At 39.9% G+C, this 18,435-nt stretch overlaps 1 protein-coding gene across 1 annotated transcript in view; it reads right to left on the reverse strand.

The window, feature by feature from the left end:
- SPAG1 (sperm associated antigen 1) overlaps positions 1-18,435 on the reverse strand; it is a 108,884-nt gene that overhangs the window by 71,423 nt on the left and 19,026 nt on the right. Inside the window, exons 4-8 of the mRNA XM_006859181.1 lie at positions 14,880-14,944; positions 13,432-13,538; positions 12,040-12,145; positions 6,425-6,555; positions 2,930-3,036 (exon numbers count right to left, since the gene is read on the reverse strand). Coding sequence (XP_006859243.1) covers positions 2,930-3,036; positions 6,425-6,555; positions 12,040-12,145; positions 13,432-13,538; positions 14,880-14,944 — 516 coding nt within the window. The remainder of the gene's footprint in view (positions 1-2,929; positions 3,037-6,424; positions 6,556-12,039; positions 12,146-13,431; positions 13,539-14,879; positions 14,945-18,435) is intronic.

The raw sequence follows: 18,435 nt of genomic DNA on the forward strand, positions 1-18,435 counted from the left end.
GTTTAGCCCACCCCACTTGATGCGTATTTGGATTGGTACAATAATCAGTGAGATTGCCAATCTTATACATGGTGGTTTTATTTTCAACAGCATCTGCTATTTTCCCTCGTCGGAGAATGGAGCCACTTGATCTCCATCTCAAGCGGGTCCATGTCACCCAACAGCTCATCATATTCTCCAGTGGCCAAGCATTCCATCGTGTCTTCGTTGGCCTTTTCGGTGTCCTCAATGTCAAAGACCTCCGTCATCTTCTTAACAATCTCAGCACTGAGATGAGTAGGTAAAGTGTGGGTGGGTGGTGGTAGTGTATAGAAGCTGATCTTTCCACTCACCCAGTCAGCCAGGACGGCTTTGGCTGCCTGTTCCTGACTGTATATGCCTCCCTTCTTTTTTCCAAAACGGTGGGCTATTGCAGTCAAAAAGTGTTCAGTGGTCTGGAACCCAGAGACGCCGTAATAGTTGGAAATCTCCTCCAGATTACAGCGGTGCAAGATGATCTCCACTGGGGTCACAGGGTCTGATAGCTTCTGCACATGAATGCAGTTGCATAGGATGGTGCCCACTTCTGATTTGGGTCCTGGGACAATGCCTGGGGCATCCAGCAACCTAATGAACTTGTCCAAGTAGACCTCCTGCATGAACTTGGTAACTCCAGGAACAGCTCCCACACTGCAGGCACGGCTGCGCTTCAGGCTATTGATCAGGCTGCTCTTCCCGACATTGGAAGGCCCACAACCCCCACACGGATGTGGGTGCGCACTTCACCAAGGCGACAATAGTTCCCCAGAATCCTCATGAGGTTTTCAGCTCCAAAACAGGATTCGCTTTTCAGCAATGACTCAGAGGCCTGCTCTACTGGCACACTGCAGCGGTTCAGGTTTTTTATCTGATGCTGGGTACTGGCCTTGAACACCACAGTTGGCAGTTCATTCCGAAGGTAATCCAGCCACTTTGCGACAACTTCCTTGGGTACCAGGTCAATTTTGTTTAAGACCAAGACCAGCTTCTTATTGACATCTGCCTGTAAGACAGCCTCCTCCATTTGGAAGCAGCGACAGCCCAAAGGATCTCTGGCATCCAAGACTTCCAGAATCACATCAGAGTACTCCACCACCTTACGGAAATCCTTATAATAAGCCTTCCTCTTCATCATCCAGCTGAGGAAACATATTTAATTCCTGTAAAACTTCCTCCTTGCGCTCAAATGCTTCCTGGCGTCTCATGACATCCTGACAGTAGCTCTCGATGGTCCTGCCTCTGTGTTTCTCTTGCTCCCGGGCAGCCTGCTGCTTCTCTCTCATCTGCTCCACCCTCTTCTACTTTAATTCTCCCTCCCGGTTGGCATAACCACTGTAGTTAACAAGCTGGGAAGCAGAGGAAACTTTGCAGGCTGTTTTCTCCCTAATATTCTTTGTAGGCCTCTTGCCACCTTTGGAAACTGACTTTTTCTTTTTGTGTCTAAGTTTCATCATGATGAGCGGCTTCAAAGTAGGTAGGTTCAAATCTGCTGGCTTCCTGTCAAGACACTACACTTATGACATGGAGTCGAGTGAAGACCTTAGTAGAACAGCTGGTGGATTTGAACCACCAACCTTGTGGCTAGCAGTCTGGTGCTTGTCCTACAGGGCCACACCAGGGAAACCAAAAATTCACGTGGCTCACTTTATCATGCTGTTTGTATTAATGTGGTAGCCTGGAATGCAACCCGCAGTATCTCTGAGAGACGCTGTATAATAAAGGTAATGTTTTTCTCTAGAGCAGAGACAGGGCAGGTTTGCATGTAACCCTTTATAAAAGATGGGTTTCCCTAAGTTTGGGATTCCTTGACTGTGCCACAAACACACTGAGTATGCAGCAACCACCTAGCCCATTCTGCCATCCTCAATGGGACCAGGTGGCAAGGGAAATTGATGCAACAATAAAGCTTATCTGCTTGCTTGCTGTGCATAAATTAGGTGTTTAGTCTCTAAGCTGAGTTTCTTATCTTTTACTAGTCTAGCGAGCCAATTTTTAAGTAGGGTAAAGTCTTGGACCTTTCATAGTTCTTGGCACTTATCTCTCCAACTTAGAGCTTAATACATAACTCCCGAAGTACATATCTGAGTCACTCTGCTCAGTCAGTGGTAAGTGCTGCCAATGATGCTATGCTAACTATGCCAGTCAGTGTTACAGAGATACAATGCTCTTCGGTGGTCACCGAGCTCAGGCCTAACCCTAGTTTCTGTACCATTCTGCTTAATAAATCAAGATTAGCTCAAAGAATAGCATTGCCTACAATTGATTACTGGGAAGAGAAAAATTAATTATTTGCCCTTTGGACACAGGCTTGTTGTTGTTAATAAGTGCCATCAAGACAGTTCCAACCCATAGCAACCCACAGGGTTTCTGAGGCTGTAAATGTTTATGGGAGCAGAAAGCCTCATCTTTCTCCTACAGAGCAGCTGATAGGCTCACACCACCAAACTTGTGGTTAGCAGTTCAGTGCTTATTTTAGTTTTGGAAAAAATTTTAAGAACCTGCTTTATTCCACTTCAAATGTTGTTTTTAAGTGCCACTGAGTCAGTCCCAACTCACAGTGACCCTATATAGGGCTTCCAAGGAGCAACTGGTAGGTTTGAACTGCTGATTTTGTGGTTAGCAGTCCAGTGCTTATCCTACAGCACCACACCAGAACTCCTTCAAATAGATGTTAATATTCTGGGATATCTGGGCTCTACAAGGAGGCTTCAAAAAGTTAAAGGAAAAATCTCATTACCTCTTAGATTCTATTTTTCCATGAACTTTTTGTGTACTTGTTTTTAAAGCTGTGACCTAATCCTCAATATGATTTACTCAGCAAGGTTGAAACCAGTAATACTTGTATGATTTCAACAAAAGTACAAGAATAGCAAACTATAGGATTAGGTAAGAAGACACTTTTTGTACTTACCTTAGCCAACTCGTTTTCAGGTTCAACATCCAGTACTTGTCGCAGATCTTCTACAGCGTCCTGGAGCTTGTTCTGATGTTTATACGTAGTGGCACGGCGCAGAAGAGCTGAAGACGAAACAAATAAAAGTTATGGTTTTTTAAGAAGTGGTGGAGTCCTGGGGTGGAGTTGTGGGTTAATGTGCCAGACTGCAAAGCCATTTGAACTACAAGGTTGGTGTCTCAAGCTCACCAGTCGCTCCTTGGAAATCCTATACAGGGTCGAGATGGCTCGGAACCAACTCGATGGCACTTAACAACAGCAACAACATACAGTTATAACTAATTTTGCAAGTAGAATATAAATAGCATAGAAAAGTTTAGGATGTTATTAATACAAAGGCTTAGCAACGCCCATTTTCACATTGTTGTACGTACAGAAAGTGGTACTGAAATAAATGGAAGCAGCTACATCAGGCAATCTTCTCCTCCAACAACCTCCCATCTGGTAACCCCGGTCCTGCCAGCTGCTCCAGGGTCTCAGTAACTCCACTGGGTAACCCTTAAGAGGTACCACATTGTGACGCAATATTGGGGGCTTTTTATGTAACAATAATGCTTTCCTTCTCATAGCCACCACTGGCATCATTTTACTATTTCACCACTTTATGAAAATTTAGAAAATCCTTTACTTAGTATATTGCTGACTAGCACCTATCTTAGAATATGGATTCATTAGCAAAATCTATATAAATAATTTCAAAAGTGAAATTCTAATGAAGGAGGTATTTTGCACTAGTAACTCTGAGAGAATCCTGATCAGTAAGTCAGAAACTGAGTGCTTTGTTCACTTGCATCAATGTTTTGGATAGGTTTCAGTGGACAATTTAGTAATTATTTAATGCTAAAAAATGAATGCCTTCTAGTCTCATTATTATCTGTCACTATATAATAAGACGGCGTCTTGGTGTGGCACTGTGGGTTAATGCGCCAGACTGAAAAGCCATTTGAACTACAAAGTTGGTAGTTCAAGCTCACCAGCTGCTCCTTGGAAACCCCATACAGGGTCGCGATGGGTTGGAACTGACTCAACAGCACTTAACAAAACAACACATAATAAGAGAACTTTATATAGTCATTATTTTGAAAAGAATCAGGCTTGTAATTCTGAAATTTGAGAGTTTACATCTGACACATTTTCATATGCCATTTAAAAACTGAATTATAAATTTGACCAACTTTGAGTCTTACAATGAGCCGTGAAAATTGAAAGCATAAGTCACATTTTCATAAAGGTAATCAAAACTGTAACACTGTGCTTGCTTTAAGTACAGTTTGTTGTTGCTGCTGAGGGCCATCAGGTTGACTCCAACTCATAGCAACTTTGTATAGGGTTTCTGAGGAGCAGCTGGTAGATTTGAACCACTGGCCTTGTGGTTCGCAGCCCAGTGCTGATCCTACAGTGCCACACCAGGAGTCAAGTACCCTTTAGCTGTTGCTATTCCAGCTTTTGGAAAGGGAATTTTTATGAAGAAATATTGATATAAAAATTATTTAATTTTTTTTATTTAGAATAATTTTATGTTTACAGAAAAGTTGCAAAGATAATACATAGAGTTCCCCTATACCTTTAGCCATTCCCCGTAATGCTAACATCTTATATAACCACCACCAAAATTAACTTAGGCGTGATACTATCAACTACAGACTACTCAGATTTTACCCGTTTTTCTACTAATACACTTTTTCTGTTCCAGGATTGTATCCAACCTGCCACATTATGCTTGGAACAAGGTGTTTTGTTTTTTTTCCAGCTAAAAATAAAGTTTTGACGAGGAAGTTATTTATTCACTTAGGCAAACGTAAGATTTCTTAATGGCTTATGGCTATGCTTACTACCCGTCTGACTTTTCCAGATTTGCCTTTCAGTAGTGAAAGTTTTGGTGTTTAAGAAATTACTCAAGCAGGAAAATATTAAAACACAAAGCCATTCTAGTGGCAAGAGAGTAGCTCTGGAGTCTGTCATTTGGTTTTGAGTCCTGGCTCTGCCATTCACTTGCTCTGTGACCTTGAGTGAAATGCTTAACCTGTCTGTACCTGAGTTACTTGCTCTATAAAATGGGTATGCTAACAGTAGTATCTGTACCTCTATGAGGCAGTTGTGAAAATTAATGGAGTTAATCCATGCATCAGACTCTTGGCAAAGGATCTGACAGAGCGGTGGCCTGGTGGGCCCATGAGAAGAACACAGAAGCTTTACCAGGTGCCTGATGACAGCTGAGAGCTCATCCATACTCTATGATGAAGAACAGCTAGCACAAAATACAGACACAAGATGACTTTACTGTGGAATGGAAGGCAGTAACTGGCAATGATGGCCAGGGCAGATGTACCAGGTAATCCTCAGCACATCTATGACATCTGCCTACCCATGTTTGCAGACACAAAGGGGCATGTTCCAGGTGAGGGGAAAAAACTAAGTACTTACATGTATTTGAAGTCTACTTATGTTTATGGACTCCTGGTAAGGTGCTGTAGGATAAGCACTGGATTGCGAACCACAAGGTCAGCAGTTCAAACCCACCAGCTGCTCATAGAGAATCCTATACAGGGTTGCAGTGGGTCAGAACCAACTCAATGGCACTTAACAACATTTGATGTTTAAAGGAATTTAAAAGAATTACAAAGGGGCTTCATAATTTTTTCATTCCATTTTCCCACAAACTTTTTAACACCACTTCATATATTCTGTCTATTATAATTTGTGAGACTCCCTCTTGGAATGAATGTGTGCTTCTTGATGACAGAAAAGGAAGAAAAGCGAGTCTGACTGGCATACTCCAGGCTGGGCCATGGAGCGCAAGAGTCACCGAGGCAGGAAATTCAAGTGCAGGTTTGGGTGGAACAACTAGTCTGTTTTGGATGCATTTTAAGTATCTATGGTATGGCGCCGTGGATTAATGCGCCAGACTGCAAAGTCATTTGAACTGCAAGGTCGGCGGTTCAAGCTCACCAGCTGCTCCTTGGAAACCCTATACAGGGTCGCCATGGGTCAGCATCGACTCAATGGCACTTAACAACAACAACATGGACATCATGGAGGAAATGCCCACAGATCAGATGGTAAAATGTTCTGCAGCTCCAGTATGGACTGTTTACTTTATTATATCAGACACAGCACTGAGAGTACCAGAAAATGTCCATATTAAAATATTCTTAAATGGTTTTTTCAGATTAAACTACAGAATTTGAATCAAGTTTTAGTTCTTAAAACATTTTATTCAATTTTCTGATTGAATAATCATCTGATTATTCAATTTAGTACAAATAATCAGGGGCTTACATTCCAAATAGAAGTTAAATTTAAAGTAATTTTATAATGGTGGTGACTCACAAGAACAAATCTGAGTTTACTTTGCATAGTTTAGGGTAAATGCAATGAGTGTATAAAAATCGCCTTTAATAGATCAGATCCTGCTGTAAAGTTAAAAATATATTCTGAGAATTTTTTTTTTACCCTTTAGGTTTCCAGGTTCTAACTTCAAGACCTTTTCACAATCCTGAAAAGCACTGTTCCAGTTCTGTAGCTTGATTGCTGCTTGAGCTCGATTGTTATACGCAGCCACAGTAGGCAGAACCGATAGACTCCTATAAGAGAAGCACTGATTGGTCCTCAGCAGACAGAAGCAAGGTAAACATAAGACAGAAACTCAGCTAACGTTGTAAATAAAGCAATTATGGCCTAGATCATCAAAAGTAATAAAATACAATTCTACAAACACACAAAAGCAATATGTACATAGGTATTTATATAACCAATTAAAGACTTTAGAGTTGACTCAAGCTTTAATAGCAATGTGAGAATTTTGTTGTGTGTCATCGAGTTAATTCCAACATATAGAACTGCCCCATGTGGTTTTGTAGGCTGTAATCTTCATGGGAGCAGAACACCTAGTCTTTTCTCCCTTGGAGCCATTCCTGAATTCAAATCTTCCAGTTAGCAGCTGAGTACTTAACCATCGTGCCACCTGTGTTCCTAGTAAATACCCACTGATTAAAACATCTGTTTAATTAATCTCAAATATCAAGCACTTTTTTTCTTTTTGACTTCTTGGGGACAGCTTACCTAGCACAAAAAATGGAACAAACAACCACAACTTTACTGTGTTGTTATTGTGTTAACAGACACAAATCAGTTTGTAATCTGAATGTACAAGTAACTCTAAGAAAGTGATCATAAAGTAATTTAATTGAAGGAAAAAGAGGCCAGTAATCAATGGGATGAGAACTATGGACTTTAGGAAAACAAATTTTATTAGATTTACAAGTATGAGTGCAAAAAAATTCTTAATATCTCCTGGGCTGTTGCTCAAAAACTTGATTTAGAACATGCTGTGAAATATGGTTTGAATTGCAAGGTTGGTGACTCAAACTCACCAGCCACTCCTTGGAAACCCTATGCAGGGTTGCTCTGAGTTGGAAATGACTTGACTGTACTTAACAGCAACAAATGTAAAGAGAAGGTAAGGTTATTGGTGTACTGAATTTACTAAATCCAGAAAAGGAATAGAAGATGAAAATGGAAAAGTCACAAAAAGTGTCAATTGACCAAAATCATTACCAGAGCAAAATCAAACCATTGCTTTAGACTTGATTCTGACTCACAGTGACCCATGTCACTGTGGTAATCTTTAGTGGATTTTCTTAGTGGTAATCTTTACAGAAGCAGATAACTAGATCTTTTTTTTTCTGTGGTAATGCTGGCTGGGCTTGAACCGCCAACCTTTAGGTTAGTTGTTGTTGTTGTTAAGTGCCGTTGAGTCGGTTCCAACCCATAGCGACCCTGTACAGGGTTTCTGAGGGTGTAACTCTTTACAGGAGTAGAAAACCTCATCTTTCTCCCGCGGAGCAGCTGGTAGTTTCGAACCGCTGACCTACTAAAATCATTAAAGATGACTATAAAGAAATTGCATGGTGGGGTATAGAATCTACATGGACAACACATACGGAAACTAATAGGAGTCTCTTACACTGCATACATAGGCCAGGCACTAAGTAGTTTACAGTACACAAGTCATTTGTCATTACAATCCATGGAGGTAGTACTACTGTCCTTCCCATTTTACAGATTAGAAAACAGATGTAACAGAAAGGTTAAATGATCTGAGCCAAGATTCAAACCCAGTCTGGCCCAGCGATGGCACGCTTCACCAGCACATTATCTTGCCCTTCAGCATGTTGTTTTATTTTATTCTCATAACAGTCCTGAGGTGGTGGTGGTGTTGGGTGCCATTAGGTTAATTCCAACTCATAGCGACCCCATGTGAGTTGTTGTTGTTTGTTGTTAAATGCCGTCAAGTTGGTTCCAACTCCTAATGACCCTGTATAGGGATTCCGAGGAGCATCTGGTGAATTTGAACTGCTAACCTTGTGGTTCAAACCTACTTGGAGGTTAAGTGCTTATCCTATGGCAATACACCAGGTCTCCCACGTGACAGAGTAGAACTGCCCCGATAGGGTCTTCAAGGGGGTAATCTTTATGGGAGCAGATTGTCAGATCTTCCTCTAATGAAGCCACTGGGTGAGTCTGAACCACCAATCTTGTGCTTAACATTGAAGCACTTAACTGTTACACCAACAAGGCTCCTCATGCAGGTACTATTATTATAGCCTTATCCCTGTGAAGAAACGGAGGCAAGACAGTTGAAGAACCTGCCCAAGGTCAGAAAGAAGCAATCTGAGTTCCCTTCACTAACATGCCATGCTGCTTTAATTCAGCTACAATATGACCCCTCAAAGGGACATCAAAGTTGTGTCCCTCTATTCTGGTAGAGCTCTGTAAGAGGAGAAGGAACAATATCAGAGCTGGGTAGGTCTGACATCAACTTGGCTAACAGGGGAGACGACACTGAATCATTAAATCTCCTCTTTACCTTCTGTGTTCACTTAAACGGTTTGAGACCAACTTCTCCAGAGAAAGAAATAACATTAAAAATAAATAAAATAAAACCAATTATCTTCATTCTGAAAGTTGAAAGAAGATTTTACAGAGTTTAGTTTTAAGGTAACATTAGTGATTCTATAGGCACAGTTTGTATACTATTTTATCTGTTTTTCATAGATTATGTTGTTGTTCTAAGTGCCTTCAACTTGGTTCCAACTCACAGTAACCCAGTACAAGGTTTCTGAGGCTGTAAATCTTTGTGGGAGCAGAAAGCATCATCCTTCTCCTACAGAGCTCAAAATGCCAACCTTGTGGTTCACAGTCCAGTGTTTATCCCCCAGAACCACCACACTCCCTTTATAGACTATGTTGTTGTCTTTGTTGTTGTTAAGTACTACCGAGTCAGTTCCAACTCAGAGCAAACCTGTGTAGGGTTTCTGAGGGGTGGCTAGTGGGTATGAACCACCTACCTCATGGCTCAAACTGACCCTGCAATCCAATGCATTATCCTGAAGCTCCACACCAGGACACCTCATAGTCACAGACTATAAGAACCGCAAAAGTTCATACAATAAATATTTATTAAACACCTTCTAGGAACCAAGAGCTTCACTGGGTATTGGGGATACAGTAGCATGAAAACTGACATTTGGGTTCTGCCTTCACAGAGCTTTAAATCCTGTTGGCATCAAATCACACAAACTTCAATCTTACCTTGAAAAAGTGCTGCAAACAAGTAAGATTGTTTCAAGAGCCTATAAATTGGGGTGAGGTTGAGATTTAAACAAGGAAGTCAGGAAAGACTACCTTGAAGAAGGGATGGGTGGTAACCTGAAGTATAAATGAAAATTAACAAAATAGTGACAGGAGGGAAGAGCATTCCAGACAGAAGACCCAACCTGTGCAAAGACCCTGTAGTGGGAGGGAGATCTACAAGTGCTAAAAGAGATCCAAGAAATCTGACTCCAGAAGCTAATTTTACTTTATGCTATATGAAAAAGGAGCTCTGGTAGCATAGTGTTTACAAGTTGGATGCTAAACTCAAGGTCAGCTCTTCTAAACTACCAGCTGTTCTGCAGGAGAAAGATGAGGCTTTCTGCTCCTGTAAAGATTTACAGCCTCAGGTACCCTATGCAGCAGTGTCGCTATGAGTCGGAACTGACTCCACAGCATAAAACCACCACCACCATGATATATGAAAAGGAGTCCTGGTGGTGCTGTGGGCTAACTATTGGTCTTCAAGGTTGGCAGTTCAAACCCACCAGCAATCCATGGGAGAAAGAGTGTGTTTGCTCCCTTAAAGATTGAGTCTTGCAAAACCCCTTGTAAGACTGAAACTGAAAGGGAATACATGAGCAGGCATGTAAACACGCTGGCGATCACATTGGTCTATGGTGAGTGGAAGAGGGGGAAAGGCAGCAATGAAGAAATAGGCTAAGTTCAACCATGTTCCATAGACTCCCATTGATCAAGAGATGAGAGAGAGAAGAGGAAGGACAGGTTGGTGTTACGTGTGGTGAGACCTGAGGACACCTGAGCCCACTGGACAAGCACATAGCCACAGAGGGCTAGAGCTGAGAGTGAAGCATCCAGCTGATAAGAAATGAGGGAGATGCACAAGAACATCCAAACTTGCAGTCAGTACCCATTTGACTTAGCCTCGATGGCTTGATAATCAGAACTCGACTAGGGGATGATAAAAAAATAAAAAAAAATCGATAACGGAAATGGGGGTAAATCGCTACAATTTGATTAACTTGACCTATGCTCATGGAGGTAGTAGCTCAAAATATCAACAGAGAGGGAAGGAGTCTTCACATCAAGTATCAATGCTATCCCCTCTGTACACAAGGTAGATAGGGATGGGCAACTTAGACATTGTCTACCTAAAATGAGGGGGTGATAAAGGCATGCAGTGACTGGCTTACAAGGTTTCAAGAGGGAATTGAGTTTAAGAGTGTGTGGGGGAAGATAGAGTTCCCACTGAATAGTTTTCATCTTGTCTAGATGAGTCTGATAAAAAGAGATGGGGATAAGATTCTTATGATTCAATGTGAGTAATTGTTATCATGACTAATTGTGACTGTCACAACTGTAAAGGTAGAAGTTTTATAACAAAAATGGAGGAGTAAGACGATGACGTGGAGAGATGGAGCAGCTGGGGACTCTAGACCCAGTGAGGGAGAGGGGTTATGTGCTGACAACCGGGGGACAGGCTTGAAGTGTATACCCTTTGATTGGTTGATGATGCATGGAGGGGATTGTAATGAAATGATATACGATAGGATGAATGTAAAGCTAATGTTCTCCCATGTAAGCTATCACATAATTCACAATAAAACATTTTTGAAAAATAATGGGGGAGTGGTTAATCTTACAGTCGAGAAACAGAGGACCCTAGGGCCATCAAGACAGAAAAACACAAGCAGAATGTGGGACCCTATCCAGAGAAGCAGCAACACCAGAGATGGAGGCAGAGATGGGGACATGGAGAGAGGGAGAAGCTGAGGAGTCTAGATTGATGGAAGAGAGGGACTGAGAGCTGGCGGCCAGGAGGCAGGCTTGCAGAATGTGCCCTTTGGTGGTTTAAATTATTATATATGCCTGAGTGTTGATGAAAAAGATTTAGGCTTGGAAATCCAACAGAGCAGTTCGATTTTGTCCTGTAGGGTCACTGTGAGTCAGAATTAACTTGATGGTTTGGAGTTTTGTTGTTGTTGTGCTATATGAAAGGAGGTCTGGTTGCAAAGTTAAGGGCTCAACTGCTAACTAAAATGTCCATAGTTCAAATCCAGCAGATGTTCCTCGGGAGAAATCTGTGGTCATCTGCTTCCATAAAGATTACAGCTTTGGGCAGTTACACATTGTCCTACAGGGTGGCTGTGAGTCAGCAATCAACTTGATGGCAACGTGATGAACTTTCTGTCAAGGTCTCTTTGGACAGTTTCTACCTTCTCTGAAAAGTAGGAAAGTTGAGTCATCAAAAGTAGGGGTAGGGTAGAAGGCCAGAAATTTGAGAAAAGTACTGAGGAAACAAAGCAAACATTAAGTGAATCGCTGACAAATAATGAGTACAATTTCTCGAATAATTCTGATGTACACTACCAGCTTATATCAACTCAGCAGCTAAACTCAAACCTGATCATTTTTAAAAAGGCAAATTTAAACCACAAGAAAAATCAGCTCACCTAGTATAATACATTACAGCCTCTTCATAATCCCCTGAGTTGAAAGCTTCATTTCCTTTTTCCTTTTCATGAGTAGCAAGAAAATCCTTTTCCTTATCAGTTAAACCTAGAAATAAATGTGCATGTTATATGTAATAAATAAATATCTATATTTTTGTGGAATATGAAAAATGTATATGTTATATGTGAAAAAGTATACTTTAGCATAGTTTTTTTAGAGTTAAATTCAAGGATGCTTATTTTGAAAAGTTTGAATTGATTTAGTTGTGTGTTAGACAGATCAACAAGAGTAGCTGCTGAGGCTCCTTATGTACAAATAAAAAGCTCATGGGATTTGATTCCTTGAGTTGGAGGTTCAGGGCCATGGTTTCCTGGGAGATGTCAGTTAACTGGCCTAATAACATATTCAGTGCTGCAGTTCTATCTCCTACAACCGCATCCACTGCTCACTTATCGACATGGTTGGGGTCCAAAGACCATGCTGTTATGGGCTATTCAGCTTTATGCAAACATAGAGGATGGCTACATTGTCACATCAGATCATAGTATGCATCACTACATAACTGTTAAATTACATCATTACTTAACTACTGGATTATACCATTACAAAATTGCCAAACCATTGAGAATCATGGTCCAGCCCAAATGGATACATAACTTAACCATTACAGCCTCGCCCTTTGAGCTTACTTCTCTGCCTTGAATCTACCTGACCCAGCAGATCCCCTGGATGCCACTTGTGTTGATGAGACTTTTTAAAAAGGCAGACTAACAAGAAGCTACAGGAACTGCAAGCTCAGCAGTTCAAACTCACCAGCTGCTCCTTGTAAACCCTACAGGATCACTATGAGTTGGAATTGACTCGATAGCACTTAACAAAAAAACAAGACTAAGACAGATTTATTAGTGAGAGATCTTGTCTGCCACCACCGACAGCAGAGACATGTTTGAACATGTTTTGTTTAGACTTAAACCTGTGTGAGCACATGTGAACCAGAACCCTCATGGTGGTGGTGTGAAATGCCCTCATGTTGGTTCTGACTCACAGTGACCCTGGATAGGGTCTCCAAGGAGTGGCTGGTCTAGTTAGCAATCCAGTGCTTATCCTATGGCACTACACCAGGAATCCTAGTAGCAATACTTTTTTTTAACCTACCCTTGTATTTTGAAGTTGTACTAAGTTCAAATACAGTAACTATTACCTTAAACATCAAGTATTTAAAAGATATAATCAAATTTGTTAACGGTGGTTAGCTCTAGGGGAAAATCTACAGACTTTTAATAAAATTATGTAGTATTGAAGGAGGATATCTGATATGTTGGCAGATTCCATTATAATTCAAACATTTTTTGAAACTCTTTAATGATTCCTGTTCCATCCCCTCAAATTACCTGTTATGTCTATTCTTGTCTCAATTTTAGATAAATGTGACTTGTTTATTACAGTGTCTTCTTTGTAATCTCCATCAATTTTTGAACATTCCTTCTCCACGTCAAATCTTAATGAAAGAATAATAAAAACTGAAGAAAGTGTAATAAATGTAAGAAAACACAATTTATTGCAGACACACTTATATTTATATCCCTGTACCTCTGAACACCTAAAAAATGCAAACAAGTTTGTATTATAAGTCACTCCTATTTTTTCTTAGAAAACATGCAATAAAGTAAGACTTAAAAATTAACCAGATCTACAAAGCGTCTATAGAAGATTTCTGATGAAATGAGTAAACGAAGTTCAAATTCTTATGTAATCTAGACTTTTATGAGCAGTTAAGGAACCCCTGAAATGATGCATGTGTGTGTGTATATATACATATGTTGTTGTTGTTAAGTGCCGTGGAGTCGGTTCCGACTCATAGCGACCCTGCACAGGGTTTCCGAGGCTGTACATCTTTACGGGAGCAGAACACCTCATCTTTCTCACGCAGAACCGCTGGTAGTTTCGAACTGCTGACCTTGCGGTTCACAGCCCGATTCATAACCACTACGCTACCAGAGCTCCTTGACATACATACGTATATATAAAACCCTGAGATAAGTGTTAAATCTTAAACTAAAACTGTCCCCTGAAGTCTTCTTTAAACCAAATAAATTGTTGTTATTAAGCACTGTCAAGTTGTTTCTGGCTGACATATAGTGACACCATAGAGGGTTTCTGAGGAGTAGCTGGAAAGTTTGAACTACCGACCATGAAGTTCAAATCAACCCTGAGATCCAGTGCTTATCCTACAGCACCATACTAGGACTGCAAACCATATACTAGCTTGGTTTACTTAGTAAAGAATGTCTGCTTTGAACAATATGCTCTTTTCAGTACTATCTATATGATATACAATTGACAACAGTAATTAAGTCGGAAACTTATGGGTGAGTGAGTTTATGATACCGGAGAGGAACAATTCGGAAAAGAAGAGCAAGAGTGGTTACACAAGTCAAAGAATGTAATCCGCGTCACTGGACTGTATGCGTAGAAATTGTGCAATACGATCTGCTGTGCAAATGCTGAACAAACAATAAAAAATAAACTTTAAATAGTCTATACTGCTTAGAACTCTGTAATTATAATTGTGATCTGTCTCTATTTTTAATGTCTTGTTCGTTTTTACTTTGGATAGGTAAAATAATTTTGTTTTTTCCACTGGGCTTATAAACAAAAGGATGCAGTAGCTTTTGATTTAATGAAAAAAAAAATGCTTAGACTAGATACTTCTAGTATTATTCAGAAATAACCTTGTATTCTTGAAAGTCTTAAGAAACTTATTTAAGAAGTTATTGTAGTAGTTTATGGTAGAAAATTTCTCAGTGAAAAATTTTACATAAAGAAATACAAAACATACTTATCCCATTCTGCATAATCCCTTGGAATTTTCTTTTTAGCTGGTTTATTTTTAGAACACTTATCCTGAAAGAAAAAAACAAACATATATTATGATATATATTTTATCTAAGATAATTAGCAGGCTAATGTGACTACAGTGCATTAGATTAAGGTATAGCAATTGAACGAGTAAGAAAAACAGGCTTCTTTGAAGTTATCATAATTCCAGTATTACAATTATCATAATAATGTACAGATTAAAGGTTTTAAATTTGTAGTTAATTCTAAGAAAAATCGACATGCCTTCAAGGACATAAAGAGGATTTTTACTAATTAATATATAAAATAACTTCATATGTGTGAGATGGATATCACTGACTTTCTTACCACATTAAAAAGATTCTGAACTATCATTCTTTTTTAAAACGTAGGCATTAGAGAAATAACCGAAAAAAGAATAACCACTTTGATGATGTATTAGGGTTGTTTGTTTCCAATGGCAATAACCTAACTAGGCCTAATTCTATTGAAAAAGAATAAATTGTAGGTTTATGCAGACAAGGTGAAAGGATGGAGCTATCACAGGAAAAAGGGACTCATGATCTTTGTCCCTACCTTTCCCCAGATCCCAACCTCTCTTTTTCTCTTCCCCTATCCTCAGACTCTGCTTTTATCTGCTGACTTCATTTTCTCTGTACAGTAGGCTTTATTCATGCAGAAGCCAGAGATTGTGTATGGTAGAAATCTATCAGAGAAGAAAACCTCAAATATTTTCCATTAATTGAGAATGATACAAAAGTGGTAAGATTGCACCCTGTCGGAGTCAGAAAACACTGTGAAACCCAGAAAAACAAAGTAGTCCCATGGAGTTCTGGCTTTTACAGGTTTCACTGTAGTAGGAAACATGGCCAGACAGTTCTGGAATTACAACGTTACAGTTAGAGAAAGCCCAAAGAAAAGGTTTCTGATTGGCTAGGTTAGATCATGTGGCCATCTCTGGTCAAGCACTAGCTTGATGTTATTAAATGGCACAAATTATGTCCCATGCCTGCTGCCAAGGATGAGGAACAGGTTCCGCCACAGAAAGGAACAGGAGGGAAGATGTGCTGGGTAACAATCAACATTATTTTCACAAGTATTTAATCTCCCAGAGCAAATAAAACAATATGCTAGAAAAGTACTAAAGACAAAGGAATGTTAATTTTACAAAACTATATAATCTGAAAAAACTGAAAGCCAACAGAATTTATAACAAAATAAAATAGGTACTGATATTTTAAACCATCACAAGTCTTCATTATTATCCTATTTATGGCTGCTAACAGATAACATACTAAGAACTATAAACTGCACGGAGTACCATTCAGTCCTTATAGGCTAGGTAAAGACCATTTGGTACCTCAACTTATTTTCCTTCTCATAACAACAATGTTCTCAATACTAAATTGATATTCCTTGTTGTTATTAAGTGCCGTCAAGTAAGCGCCGGCTCATAGCGGCTCGAAGGACAACAGTTCAAAACACTGCCTGGGCCTGCACTATTCTCACAACTGTCGCTAGAGTTAAGCCCATTGCTGCTGCCAATCTACTTCATTGGAGATATTTTTTTTTGCTGACCTTCCACATTATGAAGCATGATGTCCTTCTCCAGGGACTGGTCTCTCCTGATAATATGTCCGAAGTATGAGAGAAGTCTCACATCCTGGCTTCTAAGGAGCATTCTTCTTACTATCCAGATTGGTTTGTTCTTTTGGCAGCCCGTGGTACTTTTAATCATCTTCTCCCACACCATAACTCAAATGCACCAATTCTTCTATGTCTTCTTTATTCAGTGTCCAACTTTCACATGTATGTGAGGTTATTGAAAATACCATGGCTTGAGTCAGGTAACCCTTAGACCTCAAACTGACATTTTTGCTCTTGAACACTTTAAAAAGGACTTTTGCAGCAGATTTACCTAATGCAATATGTCATTTGATTTCTTCACTGCTGCTCCCATAAGTGTAGATAGTGAATCCAAACAAAATGAATCTTTGACAACTTCAATCTTTTCTCCATTTATCATGATGTCATTTATTCGTCCAGGTGTGAGGATTTTTGTTTTCTTTACATAGACGTGCAATTCATACTGAAGGCTGTAGTCTGTGATCATCATTAATAAGTATTTTAAGTCCTCTCAGCTTTTAGCAAGCAAAGTTGTATCATCTGCATATCACAGGTTGTTAATGAGTCTTCCTCTAATCCTGATGCCATGTTTTTCTTCATAGAACCCAGCTTCTCGTATTATTTGCTCAGCATACAGGTTGAATAAGTATGGTAAAAGAATACAATCCTAGCACACACCTTTCCTGATTTTAAACCATCCAGTGTCCCTTTAGGAGCTCCAGGAATGTAGTGGTTATGAGTTGGGCTGCTAACCTCAAGGTCAGCAGTTTGAAACTACCAGCTGTTCTGCGGGAGAAAGATGAGGCTTTCTGCTCCTGTAAAGATTTACCCCCCCCCAAAACCCTATGCAGGTTTGCTATGAGTCGGAATCAACTCCAGGGCACATAACCACCACCATGTAAGTGTCTCTTTGTTCTGTTTGAGTGACTGCCTCTTGATCTATGTATAGGTTTCTCATGAGCATAATTAAGAGTACCCATTGCTTGTCATGATCCACAGTCAAAAGCCTTCAAATAATCAGTAAAGCACAGCTGAAACTTGTCTACCAGGGTAACCCAGCTTGTAATTAAAATACCGATGGCATAGCTTCCAGCATCACAGCAAAACACAAGCCACCCCAGTACGACAAACTGACAGACAAGTGGTTATTAGACAGCACGGTTTAAAAGGGGCATTAATTAGAAACCGAGAGTACTTAATATTCCTGTGTGGTTTTCAAATACCTGTCTGTGACCAAGAACTATCTCTCTTAAGAATGTGCATCAATACATGGACTCAAGACACAGACCCAGGTGCATGCAGTAAAACATAATGTATGATACTATACTTTTAAAGCCAATTCCTACCTGAAAAACTCCTACCCAGACTTAAGGGTGCTTTGAGTTAAGCCTTATAAGAAAATTATACGTAAAGAAAAAAGATTCACAAAAGCCTGTTTCTTGCAGTAGAGGAGGTCCACTGGCGTTTCTCCATGAAAAGAGACCTTCCAAACTGATACCAGGCACAGTGACCATAAAACAGCTGTTAATTTCCCTGTTACAGATACTCTTCAAGCCAGGGCCCCCTGAGCCAGTTCCAATCTGATTAGAGAACATGTGTCGTAAGGACCACCTTGTTCCCTCAAGCCAGGAACAAAAGTCTACTGAAACTATGTCATTAGAGCAACTCAGACCCACTTTAGAATTGAGGGGTATGACAGAGACTTATAGGTCAAGTCTTAACCTATCCCTTCTTGAATAATAATACATACTATTTCAAATAAATGTTATGAATATGCATAATTTTCCTTATTCCCCTAAAGCTTAAAAACTTCCTGAATTCTTTGTTTGGAGAGACAGCCTTTTGAGAACGATCTCCCTGTCTCCTTACTTGTTACAAGTGATAGTATCTTACTACTGCTCAACCACCCA

Source organism: Chrysochloris asiatica, unplaced genomic scaffold, assembly GCF_000296735.1.
Source record: "Chrysochloris asiatica unplaced genomic scaffold, ChrAsi1.0 scaffold00031, whole genome shotgun sequence".
In the NCBI taxonomy this organism is placed as follows: Eukaryota; Metazoa; Chordata; class Mammalia; order Afrosoricida; family Chrysochloridae; genus Chrysochloris; species Chrysochloris asiatica.